This window comes from Anoplophora glabripennis, unplaced genomic scaffold (genome assembly GCF_000390285.2).
Source record: "Anoplophora glabripennis isolate ALB-LARVAE unplaced genomic scaffold, Agla_2.0 scaffold12, whole genome shotgun sequence".
Classification (NCBI taxonomy): Eukaryota; Metazoa; Arthropoda; class Insecta; order Coleoptera; family Cerambycidae; genus Anoplophora; species Anoplophora glabripennis.
The window spans coordinates 1,937,829-1,955,055 of record NW_019416512.1 but is presented as its reverse complement, the minus strand read 5'-3'; the positions used below and the strand labels follow the sequence as shown (position 1 = coordinate 1,955,055).

The 17,227-nt window shown below is 33.2% G+C and overlaps 1 protein-coding gene across 1 annotated transcript; it reads left to right on the top strand.

The window, feature by feature from the left end:
- Nucleotides 1-715: 715 nt before the first annotated feature.
- LOC108903330 (telomere-associated protein RIF1) lies at nt 716-16,754 on the top strand. Its single transcript, XM_018705468.1, has 14 exons — nt 716-864; nt 935-1,307; nt 1,361-1,581; nt 1,635-1,830; nt 1,882-2,182; nt 2,239-2,411; nt 2,467-2,577; nt 2,632-2,774; nt 2,830-3,115; nt 3,170-3,350; nt 3,416-6,115; nt 11,395-12,335; nt 12,687-13,328; nt 15,918-16,754. The coding sequence occupies exons 2-14, from the start codon at nt 939-941 to the stop codon at nt 16,656-16,658; spliced, it is 7,005 nt and encodes a 2,334-aa protein (XP_018560984.1). The 5' UTR covers nt 716-864; nt 935-938; the 3' UTR covers nt 16,659-16,754.
- The last annotated feature ends 473 nt before the right edge of the window (nt 16,755-17,227 follow it).

Sequence of the window (17,227 nt, the reverse complement as noted above, 5' to 3'; positions counted from 1 at the left end):
TCATCATGCACAGTCTTTGAAAACTGATTCTTTCGCATTCGACCTTTAATTTACAGTTAACTAATTTTCCGATTGGTCGTCTAGATTTTCGTGGGCAGTAAAAAAAATGAAAAAACTATGCAATTTTCCAACTTAGCGTCACTTCTTTCGAGTTACTTTTTCGATATTAGACTAGCTGTCCCCTTGAGGTCCACCTAAAACAAAAATCCTACCTAACGCCCTTGAGTATAAGTATGTATGTGATATATTTTACTTCGACCACCTACGTATAAGTATTACCATTGCTGTTGAATTTGATAAAGTCAAAAAAAGATAAAAATCGGAATGCTGTTCCAGTCATTGCTAGTGACCGCTATTAGACGAGTTTTTAAATCAATCGGTAAGCGGGCAAGTTTATTGTTGTTTATCATTCTATATAGTCATGCACTGGACACCGAATGAATTAATGAACTATTTAAATTTTAAGGTTAGAAAAAGCAAATGACGAATTTATACAATTTTGTGGACAGTAGAAAGAAACAGAACAACAAAAAAATAAATTTACACTTGAAGTATGGTCCAATTTTTTAGTAGTTCTGTGAATATTAAAAAGCAACCTATACTAAATTTAGGACCAAGTCTCTCGTGAAAAATATCCTAGGAAGAACTAACTAAATAACCCCAAATTTCGTAAAGTTGGCTAACTTTGTATGTGACAGAAAAAGGGAGACTGCCCTCCCCGTTTCGCGCTTTCCCGCGCTGTATTCTTCATTTTCTAAACAATTTTGATACTTATGTTTATGTGTGATGTATAGAATATTTACAGTATTTATAAAAGTGTATATTTTGTGTTAAAGAGTAATTAATAGTCTATATTTATATATTGTAAGTAGTATTGTGACCTTATATAAACCTAATTGCTTTTACATTTTTAATTGTTTACGTTGATTTAAAGAGCGATGAGTGGCAACGAGAAGTGCAGAATGTACAAAGAAACTCAATGTTCTATAAAGAAACTCCTAGAGAAAGGTCTCAAATTGGATAGAAACATATACATGAATCAAATAGTCCTGATCAAGAAAGATGTGACGAGTAATGATGAAAATGTAAGAAAAACTGCAATTGAAATGTTAAACTTTTTGTTATGCTTAAATAATGAGGAAATACAAGTCGAACTGATCAAGATATTTCATGAGGATACAGTCAACAAATTCATACATAACTGTATATTAAAGTCAATTAAACAGAAGGTTGTGGACTGTATATCAGAAAAGAAGTATAATTTTACAAATATTCTTTCATCTTGGCGGAATCAAAACACAAATAAGGTGAGTAGAAGAATAATTTTTTAACAATTCAAGGCATATTATTGTTCTTACAGCTCATAAATATTATAGAAGACGTATGTGTTAACATTGTACCAAAAGATAGATGTAAGATATTTTTTATTAATACTGTTATTCCTGCAATGATGGCGATAAATACAAATAATGAGATTCGAGATGCTTTAATTGATATAGCATTTATGATGTCAACTGTTTTATCTATAGGCGAGTTAAGTTCAGAGGAACGGGAATTATTTCTTAGACATGTAAACACAGAGTAAGCAGAAGATATATGTTAACTATCTATTTCTTGAATTGTATATTTTTTAGGTATGTAATAAATATTGGAGAACTGAGAGACAAAGATTATCCTAATTGGCATAATTTGTGGATATTTTTGGTTAGGTTTTGCGACAAACACATTCACTACTCAATGGACCTGACAAATAGACTGTTACGGGTTGTAGAATTTGCTTTCAGAAATTCATCAATTCAACAGAGGTTAAAGGGATATGATTGTTGGAAGGTATGTATACATTATTTAAATTCTTAGATCTTATTTCTCGTAAATGTTTAGGAACTGATTGACAATGCAAGTCTAGATATGAATCACATGTGTAGTGCCAAACAAATAAAACTTCTAATAACTCCATTGAAGGCGAAGTTTTCGAAGCAAGAAGTTGTAATTTGTAAGAGATTCGATGTTTTTACATATTTGTTAGAAAAATTACAGCATAAAGCGGTGCTATGCCTCACTGAATTTTTAGAATTTTGCTTCGGACCAGTTGGCGATAACAAAGATGCAAGTAAAACGGGCCAAGGTAAAAGTGTACCACAAATTTGGACCAAGAGTGCAAAAGTATTGATAGAAATAATAGGTAAGTTTTATTTTTCATAAAACAACATATAAATAATGACTTTTTTTGGTTTTCAGGACATAGTCATGGAAAGACTGTGTCATGTTTATCGACAGAAGATATTATAAAATTGGAAAAACCTGTTGTAAACTATACAAATATATTAAGTTTTTATAAAATTATTATAAATTCTGTTGCGGAATGTTGCACGCTTTTAAAGGAAGTGGATATACAGTCAAAACGAGAAACAGTAAATGAATGAATAACAAGTGTTGTCTCCGATAGAGTTTATTATATTTTTTTAGGTGATAAAATGTTTGTGGAAATCCGTTTTTAATCTAATTATACCAACCTCGGAAGCCAATAGGATGAGGTATTTTCAGATAGTTGTGGATGTTCTCGATAATTATCTTGCAGTAAGAATTACTACATTTTCTTGTAACTATCTTAAAATATTTTGGTTTTTGTAGCAAAGCAGGGAAAATCCTTATTTCGAAGATCTTTTGATTCTGATTTTTACTGTCCTAATGTCCTATGATGAGGAATTTGTCTATGAAGTCATGGAATACATTCTAAAGCAATTGATAAGGATACTTTTTACTGTAGATGATTTGTAAGTGCACTACTACATACATTATTTATTTTTAAAAATGTTTTCTTCATTCTAGTCCATTAAGTGTTGTTGATAAGTTCAAAGCAGTCATAACACATTGGTTCACAAAAATTTTTATGGTTGAAAATAAAATAAATATTTTAAAAGAAATAATGATACTATTTACAAAGCTGAAGCCTTTGAAAGAAAACGTTTCATATGCTGCTAAGATATGGCTCTGTTTAGCTAACGAGCTAGTTGCAGATTTTAGTACAGAACAAATTGAACAATTCAGCGATTTTAACAGTTTTTTCATGTGGCCGGCTTACCACCTGCACCATTTGGATGAAGTAACAAAAAAAGTAAATTTCGATCAACATTCATATAGTTTTGAATTGACGTCATCTGTGTTTCAGCAAGTCGTATTGCATTGGATGAAGCTGTACAGGAAAATAACGACAGATTCAGAAAACAAGAAGCTCCATGTTATGAAAGACTTGCAGAATATTTTTAAAAGCAATCCTTTACTGAATCCCGACGTTGTTTCCTTATTAAATGTGATGTCCCAATTTGAAACAAAATTCTCAAAGGAATTCGGTAACTAAATATTAATCATGAAAATAAGTTATAAATATTTATTGTTTAATTTTTTTTTTTTTCAGTTAATAATATAATGATTGTTTCATCCCAAATTCTACAACTACCTAACTTAAAAACAGAAGAGGAACAAAAAATAACAGCATTGGTGATGCAGTACTTCGAACCGTCATTAGAATGTTACTTAAACGACGCTAACGATGAATTAATAGGCAACATTTGCTCTTGCATCGAACATATTCTACGTATCCACAAGGGTTACAAACTACTTGATTCTTTGGCAACATTTATGAAAAATTCTCCGAATTTAAGGTTAAAATTTTCCACACACCTTTCCTCCTTGCTGTTAGACCTCTTTAACAAAGAAAGCGACACCAACAGCTACAACGCTAAGGAATTGCAGAAAGTGCTTCAGGTGTTGAATTTGGAGAACATCGAGAAAGACAATTTGACTTCCACATTTATTCCTCCTGTTGGTAGATCGGCACGGATAGCTCAACTGGCCAAAAGCTCTCCCCGATCTCCCCAAAAAAGAGGAAAAAATGTCGACCCTACCTCCCTGCGGTTGTTCGGTAAAGACCTGGAAACTTTATCTCCGCTCCACATCAAAGGCAGCCAGTTAAATAATATCATTCCTAAACCCAGGAAAATGATAAATATATCAAAAACAACACCTCGCAATTCACCATCGATTAATGATGAGAAGTCGTCAGATTTCGTCCCTATCGACACAGAAGTGAAATTCCAACCGGAGAAGTTAAGCAATCACCAAAAGGAGGTACTAAGAAAAAGAAGAGAAGACATACCTGCACTCTATCAGGATTTGTCGCAAAGCACGAGCCAAGACATGTTTTCTTCTTCGTCTTCTTCCAAAGGTTTTGAAAAGACTGACCAGGAAGATCCCGAAGATAAGAGAAAGGTTATCGTTGAGGTTATCCAGGACCAATTCAATGTTGATGGCTTTCCAACGGAAAAGAAAGATGAAAATCTATTCCAAGCACCTACCGATATCATTCCAAAATTGCCAGTGCAGGCCATCAGCGATACTAATGTGCCAAATGTGTTCCCTGACGCGGCACTGAGTTCTGAGATAATCCCGGAAGCTCCTATACAAACTATCGAAGACTTAATACCAAACACGGACTTAAACTTTGAGGGCAATTTATTCCTGGATGCTATGCTACCCTCTGAAATAATTTCCGGGGATGCGATACAGGCCATTAACGAATTAACTGTGTCGAGTAATGAAATAAACGCCGATGAAAAATTACCTCCACAAACTGCTGAAGGCCAGCACACCTTGGATCCTGACGAAACCATGATACATGAAGAGAGAGTAGCAGAAAGTGGAGGTAATAAAGAGGAAAGCAACTCAAAGGAATTAGAACATAAAGAAGAGTTGGATCATAACAAACAAGAGGAACCTGTGGACAAGCGACCATATCCACTCGCGGTTGTAGTCGAAGGATCTGCCAAATCTGAGGCTGAAGAAAAAGAGAAAAGAAGAAAGCAGAAAATTGAGGCAGAGTTGCAGAAGTTGAGGATGGATATAGTGGGGGCAGAGGAATTTTTGGCCGCTTCAAGGAGAACTAGGACAAGGGAGAAGCCAAAGAAACTGGATGATTTTCCGAACAAAATGGCGAAAAAGGAAGAAAAACTGTCTCCTCATAGATATACGTTGAGGAAGTCATTGAATGTTGAAGAGTCTGAGTCCGCGACAGAAAAAAATAGAAGGAAAACTATTGGAACAGTTCAAGAGACTAAAAGTGTAATTGAAGATCCTTCCAGAATTATCATTGAAGATAAATTTAACAAGCCTAAACATCCTGACACTCCAAAATCCAGAGGGCGAAGGCTTTGGAAGTGCAAGTCGGAAGATAAAGCAAAATCAAATGCAAGTTCAAAACTAGAAGACAGCCCCGAGACTCCTAAAAATCGAGGAAAACCAAAGAAAGTATTTGGTAAAGAAGAAATGAGTGAAAATAATGATAAAGGAGAGAAAAGAAAACACAGTAGCGGAGATGAGGAGTCGGAAGACATAATAGAGAGTTCCCAAGAATTCCACGTTTTTATTACACCTTTCAATTCGTCCAAAAAGAAAAGCCTTATCGACACCAGCTCTCCTGAAAAGAAATTAGACAAATCCGAGGAGAAAACATTGGTGCAACAGAAAACAATGATCAAAGACGATTTTCCTGAAATAAAACAGAATTTAAATGAAATATTTAAGGAAGAATATGTAGCACACATTGAAGAGGAAAATAAAGTTGCCGAACCAACCACCCCTGCAAATGTAGAAGAAGTCAGAGAAACGATTCATGACGTTGCCGATACCAAGCAAGTGAAAAATAAACTCGACGAGGCTGGAGAGGTTCAGCTTGAAGCTAACACCTCCCAAGACACAACAGTGACACAAGAATCGACACAAGACATTACACAAGATGAAAGTCGGGCAGAAGAGACAGAGACTCAAACTGTAACAACTCATGATACTCAAACACAGAGTACCCAGACCCAAGACACCCTGACCCAGTCCGAATTTTCTACAGTTAGTCAGGACATCCGCCCTCCTGTCGTTTATTTCGATCTGCCAAAGAAACCCGAACTGACCGAGTCGGAAAGGATAATTTGTCGGATGGATACCAGGTCTCTTTGCATAGATCCAAGCCAAACTCACTCAGGAGACCTGTTGGTGGGGGAGTTCGAAATCAAATTAGAATTGTCGGATCATCAGAAGTTGTCCATGGAAATGGAGGATGTTTTAGGTAAGAGTTTTCGTTTAGAACTGAGAGATAATTTGCGATGTAAATGAGTCCAGACAGTGAAAGTGTAAGTTTTTCTAAATTACAAATAATATGTATGGGGGTGTTAGGTTTTTAAAATTCATCCACTTAAATAAATATAGATTTCGAGAATTGTCCATTAGTCCAGGTGGTATCTGTCTTACAAAGGGTGTACTTGGGTAAAACGCATATGATCGGAGATTTTTGCTTTAACGGCTTCTAAATAACATCAGAAATGATAATTTTTCTATGCGAATAAAAAAAACGTGGGCTTAATTGTTATTACAAAAAAGTATAAAAAAATTACAAAAAAAATCATTTTCTTCTTGGATTTCTCGTCGACAACTATTCATTTTAGACAAAAATGAAAGAGGAAAAAGTTTTGTAATTAAATTTTGAACAAGATAGAGTTAGTTGCAATTCGAAAAAATAATTATTGTTATTGCAAAAATCGGAAAAATCATTTAAAAAATTGCAAAAAATGCTAGTTTATTTGTCAATTTTTTTCAGACACTTGAATAATACCTAGGATCTTCATACTTTTCCCAATTAAACTTCTTAGTGCATAGAATCATCACACCAAATTTCATCCAATTCGGTTCGATAGTTTTTACATAATAATTGTTTAATTTTTTTATTTTTTTTAAATTAAAAAATTTTCAAAATCAAATTTCTAAAAATCTAAAGCCTTTGAATACTTGAAAATTTCACCACAAAAAGAAGAGCTCTCAAGCTTTAAAATGCTTTTTGAAAAATTCAAATCGGACGATTAGGAGAGCCGTGGTGATTGTTTAAACATTTTCGCAATTTTCACGCTTATAAACAATTGCAATAATTTAATGTTCTTTTCAAATTTTAGGTAATACTAGTAAGTTTGTTTAAATATTATAAAATTGTTTAAACAATAATTATTTAAATAAACAACTGAAAATTGGTATTAATTTTTAGTTGTACGATAAATTTCTAAGTCTTTCAAAAATTATTACTCACATAAATTGTGAATAATTATAATTTTAATTTTTTCGTTTACTTTTAAAATATTTATCTAAAATTTATTTTTTATTTATGAAAAAAGTATAAGAATCTTTTGGATACTTAATTAATACCAACAACATGGTGAAACATGCAAATATTTTGGTCTTGAAAATTAACGTAGTAAATAAATAAACATAATAAATGAATCATTTTTTAAAGTAACTGTTTTCGGCATGTCAAAAGTCCAATAAGTAATAATAAAATGTAGTTGAAAATATGATAATTGAATTTTTTAGTTGCGATACATTGACTTAAAAAAAAATCATCGAAATTGGTCCATTAGACGCTGAGATAAGTGAAATTTTTCCGAGTTTCGCAATTTTGAACTCGAGAATTCAGATCGTAGTCGCTGTGTGTTTGCTCCCCCCACCACTGATACCTCATTGATTTCACGTGGTCTTGAATATCTTTGAGTGACATTTTAAATGGGACGTCCATGATTGCAAATTTTGAAAATTTATATCTGGAAAGTACTCGGAATAACAAACCTATTGGTTTAAAAAACAGCCCTTATAGTTTTGCTGTAAATAAGGGTTAACTTTAACGGGCTATAACCAGAAAATAATGGGCGGATCATCAGGTTTTTTTTTAAATACTCGCCTTTCCGAGTACTTTCAAACCATATTTTAAAATAAAAAAAAAATTGAAAAAACATTAAATTATTGCAATTGTTTATAAGCGTGAAAATTGCGAAAATGTTTAAACAATCACCACGGCTCACCTAATCATCCGATTTGAATTTTTCAAAAAGCATTTTAAAGCTTGAGAGCTCTTCTTTTTGTGGCGAAATTTTCAAGTATTCAAAGGCTTTAGATTTTTAGAAATTTGATTTTGAAAATTCTTTAATTTAAAAAAATAAAAAAAATTAAACAATTATTATGTAAAAACTATCGAACCGAATTGGATGAAATTTGGTGTGATGATTCTATGCACTAAGAAGTTTAATTGGAAAAAGTATGAAGATCCTAGGTGTTATTCAAGTGTCTGAAAAAAATTGACAAATAAACTAGCATTTTGTGCAATTTTTTAAATGATTTTTCCGATATTTGCAACAACAATAATTATTTTTTCGAATTGCAACTACTAACTCTATCTTGATAAAAATTTAATTACAAAACTTTTTTTCCTCTTCCATTTTTGTCTGAAACGAATAGTTGCAAAGTTGTCGACGAGACATCCAAGAAAAAAATGAATTTTTTTGCTATTTTTTTATACTTTTTTGCAATAACAATTAAGCCCACGTTTTTTTTTATTTACATAGAAATATTATCATTTCTGATGTTATTTAGAAGCCGTTAAAGCAAAAATCTCCGATCATATGCGTTTTACCCAACCCGAAACAAGTACCGCCTGGACTACATGTAAAAGGAAATAATTCTTATATATTAAAAGCTGCACCTTTTTTCACTCCCACAATTCAGCTCTAAAAAGGGCTATTTTCCCAGATGAAAAGCTTCATTCCTGGGTGTGCTGCATGCATGAGCGAAGTGTCAAGTCAGCGAATGCTGATTTGCATACCTTGCAAATAAAATTTGCAAGTTTGCCAAGTTATATGTCAAGAAAATTATTTAATAATAGTTTATTTTCAATGGACTCTCCTAATTACAGGAAATTTATAAAACATTTATAAATTAAATATAAACAGTATCAAAGTGAAAAACAATTTTGAAATTTAATACAGATATAATAAATCTTAAATTTTGCATAGAGTTCATACATATTACTAATGCGATCTAAGCTAACTTTTGAAAAATGTCATTTAGAGATCTCAATATTTTACGTATCAGTCTAAAACTAAATACAGGGTGTTTCAGGAGGAGATGTACATACTTCAGTATGTTATTCTACGTTCAATTTTAAGTAAAAAATTTCCTATTAATTTAGGTCTGGAAACGCTTCGTTTAGGATATACAGGATGTCAAATTAAAATAAATTTATTACATTTTCTTTAATAACTCTTGACTACTTTGAGTTAAATTCATAAAATTTTGTATGCGGAAGTTTCTTGGGACAAGAAATTCAAATTTTATGGATGATTAGCTGTATCTCCCAGAGGGCGCCACAAGCAACCATTACGATCCTTTTAAATTGCTTCAACTTTTTTGTACCACAGTGTATGTCATTTCGGAAGAGAAATTTTCCCCTATCTTTTCTACTTAAGAAATGTACACCTTATTGAAGTCTCTAGGATCAGCCATTTCCGTTAAAAACTCATCTAAAGATGATGATGCATGCAAATTATGTATTAGGGTGCTAATTATGTATCAGCTTTGTCAATAAAAAGTATCATTGGAACTAGTTGACGATTAGCGTTGATCTATTCACAAAATTCCAATCTGCTGGCATAATCTCTTGGTTGAAAATTCTATACGTTTTAAATGTGGAAAGGATACAAGTCTTGTTTGCGTAATGTACATTTTTTTCATTAGCATTTTGATTATCTGCTTGTTCAGAATGATAATGACAACTTAGAAGAAAACGCGATTCACGTAATTTGGTAAATCCAATCGTCCATAAAATTTGAATTTCCCGTCCCTAGAAACCTCCGCATACAAAATTTCATGAATTTAACTCAAAGTAGTTGGGAGTTATTAAAGGAAATGTAATAATTTTTTTTTAATTTGACATTCTGTATTTCCTAAACGAAGCGTTTCCAGACCTAAATTCATAGGAAATTTTTTGCTTAAAATTGAACATACTGAAGTATGTACATCTCCTGAAACACCCTGTATATTGCACTATAATGAATTCTATTTTTAAAAATGGTTCTTAATAAAGAAAAGTCCTAAGGGTTTAAAAATTAAGTTTAACTAATTAAATACAGTAAAATCTCATTAATCCGGCACCATTAAAAACCTAAGAGTGCCGGAGTACTGAAAAATTCGAATTAATGGAGTATGTATAATGTAACGATATTAAATTATAAAACGTTACTTTTAATTGTTTATTAATAAAGAGATTGGTACATAGATACATACATATTACATTTGTGTGTGCATATACAGGGTGGTCCGAATTTTATGCAGGAAAATTCGAGGGCGGATGGATCTCTTTAAAATAATACGTGTTTGCCTTATAAACATAGGTCTGGAACGGCCTCGTTTTAGAGATACAGGGTGTTGACGTTGTTAAAAAAAAATGATTTTTTGTTTATATCTCCGAAATCTATTAACCGATCTCAATAAAATTTGGTACAGATAATGTATGACAGTAGGCCTTGCATTCCTTAAAATACGAGCTCTAAAGGTTCAACCAGTGGTGTACAACTGGACAGGGGCCGTTCTCTTTTTATAAACAAAACTATGCCACTGTATTTTTTAGAAGTTATTGTAACAGATTTATATTCTAATGCACTAAATATGTAAAAAAGGTAACTTGAATTTTTTCCCTAAGATTCGCCGTTCGGGGTTTAGATCTGGCAATCTGGCTGGCCAAGACATTGAATTCTCTGCACTACTATGGTTGACATTGGTATTTGATCTTCAACCTATCCATCGCCCCATATAATTTTGATTAAGTCATTCTTGTATTATTCTTCTAAAATGCGCAGGAGCACCATCCATTTGTATCCAGCTATTTTGTGTTATATTTAATGAACATCCTCTAATAATTCAAATAAATGGTTTTCTAGAAAGTTTAGGAATGACTGGGAATTTAGATGGGGTGACAAGAAGAAAGGTCCGAATTATTTCGAGCCACACTCTCACAGAAAATTCGTGTTGAAAAGATCTTGTCCAAATTTCATGAGGATTTTCTTGTAACTAAATATTGTGAAAATTCACCAATCCTTCGCCTTGTGAACATAGCTTCATCGGTCCAAAGTATTTCTAGTAAGAATTCTGGATTATGTTGTGACTTTAAAACAACCACTAACAAAAATTCAGGTGTCTACATCTCCCGGAATTAAATTTTGCACAGGTTGTAAATGGTACGGATTTCTACCATCCTTATGTAGAACTTTTCAAATTTTCGATTTACTCATCCCAAGTTGCCGAGACGTTCTTTTTATGATTTAAAGACGATATGATATGATATGATGATATAATTTCTTTTTAAAGATTTTTTATGCTTGTTAAAAAATGTGACTTTCCTATCATTTGTCTTTAATAAAAAAATGTCTTTTCATCACAGTGCCATCCTATGAAGAGTAATATCTTGTACTTAAACATTAATGGGATACCCCCCAGGGGAGTTCTAAAAATTTTCATTTTTTATTTTTATTTTAGAATCACCAATATCAAAAGCAAGTAGCAGCCTTCCATCTTCGCCGGTGACCAAGGAGACCCCTAACAGAACCTCCGAACTATTGAACAATACATTGGATATTTCTCCTATAAATTCCAAATGTAGTTCAGATGATGGCGAACCTGAAGACAACAGAGTGCCCATTTCAATCAACTTCAAGGCGGATATGGAAGAATTGGACAAAATTGAGAAAGAGAAGATGCTAGAACTAATGTTAGAAGGAAATGTCGAAAAACACCAAGATAATGAAGAGTTTGTGAACCAAGACAGGCAATTGGTAAACCTGAACGAAAATGGAGAGATGCCTGTCCTTCTTGGCGATATTCTCACGGAATTAGAACGGATTCCAAACCAAGCTGATAAGGGTTCCCGACAAAACGAACCCATTTCTATGAAGATGGAAGAAGTTCCGTACAAAGTTGAACGGAATTTTGACACAGTTGCTCCTAAAGATGTACCGGACCAACAAAACGACAAAATTGATAACACTCCTCTCCAAATTGAAGAAACACAACACCAACCAAATGAACCAGAAGATGATACCTGCCGAGTTGAAGAAGTTTGTCACAAGAAACTAGACATGCCCGATATCGGAAGCACGAAGTCCGCAAAAGACAGTACCATTCAGGAGAGAGCTTCCAGACTTTTGAATATGGTGAATGTCAGCTCGCCGATGACCCACAGGTTATTTATTAAGAAACGGAGTGTGACAATGTCTCCATCTACAGCCAGAATCAAAAAGTTGATGTCCAATTTCAACCAAAATCCTAGTTCCGAGGAGGCTAGCAGAGATGTGAAGGAAGAAGATCTCTTGACGTTTTCGAGGGAGGTGCCTAGTCCAATGGCTGTACCGAGGAGCAGCATTTTGAAGAGGAAAATGTCGGATGGTTCAGAGTCTGACGGAATTTCTCCTTGCGCGAAGGTCAGTAACAGTCAAAATAACAACATCTCTTTCAAGAATGTAATGTTGCATGTTTATAAACACATTTTTTTTACAACTGTGAATAATGAAACCTAATAATTCGGATGATCTTACAGTAGAGTAATTATTGTGATCAATGAAGGTTAATTGTTGATCAAAAATTACTCCCAGGTATTTAACTCAGAGTTTGTGTTAAAATATTCTCGTCAAAGTGACCCACGTTGGGCGCCGCATTTTCAAATTATCAAAATATTTAATGTTACATTTTTTTTTGGGATATCGGTTCCTAAATGTATAAAATATGCGTTAATGTGTGAATATAAACTAAATGCTGATTTAAAATTATTTTAGAGAAAGAGAGTGAACTTCAGCGATCCTTGCCTCACTTCGAAGAAACTATTCATCAAAGACGAGTACAATCGCGTTTCAGAAGCTAATCCGGTCTTTGACGAGTTTATACAATCAGTGACCGAGGAAGAACAAGTTCATAGAGCTTCGGGTTCTCCCGATGAGTCGTCAAGCTCCGAAAAGCTGACAGAGACAGAAAACTTCGAAACAGAACCCAGTTTGGAGATGGTGAACCCTCTAATGTTGAAGAAAGACAAACCGATCTACCCCAAATTGGTGGATTGCCAGGAGAACGTTATCTTGATACTCAAACGGGTTACCAGCCCCATGTTCATAACCACGTTGATGAACAAATTGAAAAACAAGGAGATTAAAACGATAGGAGATCTGGCCAAGCAGAGCGAAGCGGAAATCCACCGTTTCCCTTTTAAAGTCCCAGTCGTTCCTAATGTCTATAAGGCGTTAGATAGTTATTATAAGAAGAACATTGATAAGTTCAAGAGGGAGGAGTCGGAGAATGGAGAACCACCTAAAGTAAATGGGATTGAGGAAAGTAAGAGGCTGGGCGTGATTAAGAAAACGTCTCCCAAGAAATTGGACCCTAAAGCTGAGTTTAGGCAGTTGATAGAAAAATCAAAAACCGAGGTAAGGGTTATTTATGTCTTCACATAAATTTTATACAGAGTGTTTTGTAAATTGGCGTTTTCCTTTTAAGGTGATATACAGGGTGTTTTTAAATGAAGTAGCAAAAATGGTACCAGTAAGCTTGGTATGAGCATCCTACTAATAAAGAAACAACTTTTCAAAATTTTTTCGATCATTGGCATATTTTATAAAGAAGTGAAACAGTCAACCCCATTGCAATATTTTATTAGAAATTTTTTATATGTAGCAAATTATTTATTTAAAAATATTTATTGAGAAGGCTGATTTATTGCGCAACTTTTTTACCTCTTGTAATGTTTCGATAAAACCGATAGTTTTCTACTAAAAAAATTAGATGCGTCATCTTTCACTAAAGGGGTAATTGCGAAAATTTGTAAAAATAAAGTAGGCGGATGTCATAACAAATAAATTGTTATTTATCATATTAAGAAATTGACACTTTCTGCCAATAAGCTGGTAATTTAATAATAACATTAAGAATAATTTGCTATTAATTAATGAAAAATGTTTGATAACTTATGACTATGAGACATGTATTAGGTAAAGTTATTTATCTGAAATAAAGTTTAATACAAACGAAAAACAAGAAATGCAAAATTAAATTTAAAGAATATTCTCGAAATAATTTCCATTTTGCTGCAAGCATGACCTAATATGTCTGTTGAAGTTATAACGCACTCGCACAAACAGTTCTTGGTTATTGCGAAGGTCATTTATAAAAAATTTAAAATATCTTCAAATTTAGTGAAAATAATTATAAAAATGTCTCAATTAAAACAGAATAGAAATATTTCTAATATTATACACTTAAACGCAAGATGTTGCATTTAAGAATTGGATACAATTTTGTTTGAAATTTATAAATTCTCCGTGGCTATAAAAAGACCTGGTAAGTAATAATGAATGTTTTATAGATTTGGAGTCTAGGAGGCTAGGCTTTGTAAAATATTTTGGTTCTAAACGTTATCAATTAAAAACAAATTTTAATAGGTTATGTTCTCTGAAAAATTTAACGAATTTTTGTAAATAATTTGACACCAATCATCCGGCCAGATGTAAAACTGTTTATACTACCACGTGCAATAACACAGCGACACAAAAAACAAGTTGTCTACTTTTCATGCGACATATGTTATCCAGTATAGTATTTTTGCCTCCTGATCACGAATCCAGTGTCAGAATTGAGCTATCACATCACAAGAATTTCCTAACCTCAAAAAACACGTCAAAAATAGCAAAAATTCACGAAAAAGTGCTAGAAAAAATACAAAAATTTTTCTTTCTATATTCAAATGTTCGTTTATATGGTTAAGACCCCGCCGAACGTGAATCCGCCGTCAAAATTGATGGTTCTTTATCTAACCTCAAGAAAACGGGTCGATTAAGATCAGATATCACGAATTTTCAAAATATTCGCGCGCCATATTTGGTGTACGGGAGTTTTCGGGGTCGCTGATCATCGATCCGAGGTCAGTTTTTCAAAATTCAAGATGGTGGATGAAAAAATAACATTCGTGCCAAATTTGGTATACGGGGGTTTTCGGGGTCGCTGATCACTGATACGAGGTCAATTTTGCCAAATTCAAGATGGCGGATCCAAGGTGGTCGATCAAATTTAAAAAAATAACATTCGCGTCAAATTTGGTATACGGGGATTTTTGGGATCACTGATTACGAATTCGAGATCAGAATTGTGAAATTCATTTTGTAATATTTCTGTTTGCCCTATAACTTGAGTACCTACTCAATCATGTTTTAACCTTCTTAAAGTACATAGGTAACTGATTAAATTTTTAACAACGAATTTTGTAAGCTGATCTCGGATTCGTGATCACTGACCTCGAAAACCCCCGTATACCAAATTCGTCGCGAATCTGTTATTTTTTGAAAATTTGGTCGGCCATCTTGGATCCGCCATCTTGAAATTTGCAAAATTGACCTCGGATCCGTGACCAGCGAAAACCCCCGTTACCAAATTTGGCGCGAATCTGTTATTTTTTGAAAATTCGTGATATCTGACCTTAATTGACCCGTTTTTTTAGGTTAAAAAAAGAACCATCAATTCCGACCGTGGATTCACGTTCGGCGGGGTCTTAACCATGTAAATGAACATTTGAATATAGAAAAAAAAATTTCTACTTTTCCTAGCACTTTTTTGTGAATTTTTACTGTTTGACCTGTTTTTTGAGGTTAGGAAATTCCTGTGAAGTGATAGCTCAATTCTGACACCGGATTCGTGATAAGGAGGCAAAACTACTACGGATAACAGGTCGCAAGAAAAGTACAGACCACATTTTATTTTGTGTGGTAGTGTAATTTATGACATTTTCAAATACCTACGTTAAAAAATCTTGTATTTTGACAGCCACGCTTTTATTTCTTACCCTGTATATTTGAAGGATTTTTTTAACCGACTCCAATTTTTATTTGAACAGTTTTTTTGTCTGTTTTGAATAATAAAGCTATACTTTTCTAGACTAATGGACCACTCTGTATAAAAATAACATATAGTAATTGTATTGTAAATTTTGGTAGTTCAGTTCAGATAGTGTTTTATTAACTTTACAGGGAACATTTGAAGAACTCCTCAAAATGATCTTATCTTCCACTGAAAAACAACAAATTCTTGGTCTTGTCAAAACTCAGTATAAACTTGAAGTTGAAGATTTCCTCTCAGATTCTGATTTTAAGGTTATCATCAAACATATAATAAAAAAAATTGGTCTTCCAAGCACACTGAAAATGTTAACAAGTACAATCGAAGATCCCGGAGAAGAATCGGTTTATTTCACATGCATTATGAAGCAGTCCCTTGAGAAGCGATCTCTCTCTGACGTCTTTGAAACGCGACCACTAGATGACATTAAAACAGGCCTCGAAGAGACCATAAGTAAGAATGTTTTCAGCAGACAAGATGTTATAGACCAGTGTCTTCTTCCGCTTATAGAAAATCCGAGCGATATTTTTAGTTACTTAAATCGAATATCTGTCGTACAATTGAGCGATATCGTTGTTCAGAGGTTGCAGAGTACCAACCTGACAGAGTTTTTCGACAGAATATTAGATTCATATGGTAATGAGGCTGAAGTAACTTTGAGAAAAGACATTTTGGTTCGTGTTAAATCTCCCAACGAGATAGTTGGCATTTTTCAGGATTGTATCGGCACTCAGAACGAGGAAAACCAACAACAAATCATGGTGGAAATGTTCAAATTTGTTAGTGGGAGACTTAACGTAAATACGCTTTTGGAGCTCCACGTTGAGTTTTTGAAAAAACTTCCTAATTTGATGGTGAGTAGTGAAAAATAAAGTTTATGAATGTTAATTTATAGAGTATTTAACTTTTTTTTTATATAAAGACTGCTTTTGTATATAAACTGTTCTAGTTATTTTTAAGAAATAAAGTGCAGGCAAAATCTTGAATCCCTTATTTATCCTTCTCACTTCCTTGTGTATATAACCCTTATTACAAATTTTGTATCTGAATATCTAAATAACAGTTTCAGACCATATGCTCAAAGTTAAATGTGATAATAGCCAATAAGGAATTGTATTAAGAAACACTCAACACGTTATATTAATAGAATATTAATTTTTGGTCCTTCGAACTGGATATTAAAAAATATTTAATAGTCTACTTATGTGATGTCGATAAGTTATATCGACAAAATTATTATTAGTATTAGAGAGGTTTAGTTGTGGGTAATAATTAATGATCTTTGTCCACAGTAAATACAATTGCAGCAGTTTTTATATATTTTTTCTAAATAAGACTAATTCGGACGTATTTATGATCAAAATTTTAAGTTATGTAACTATGTATACTATCAATTCCTAACATATTTTAAAATGGTAATTTTATTAATGAAATTTCTGTT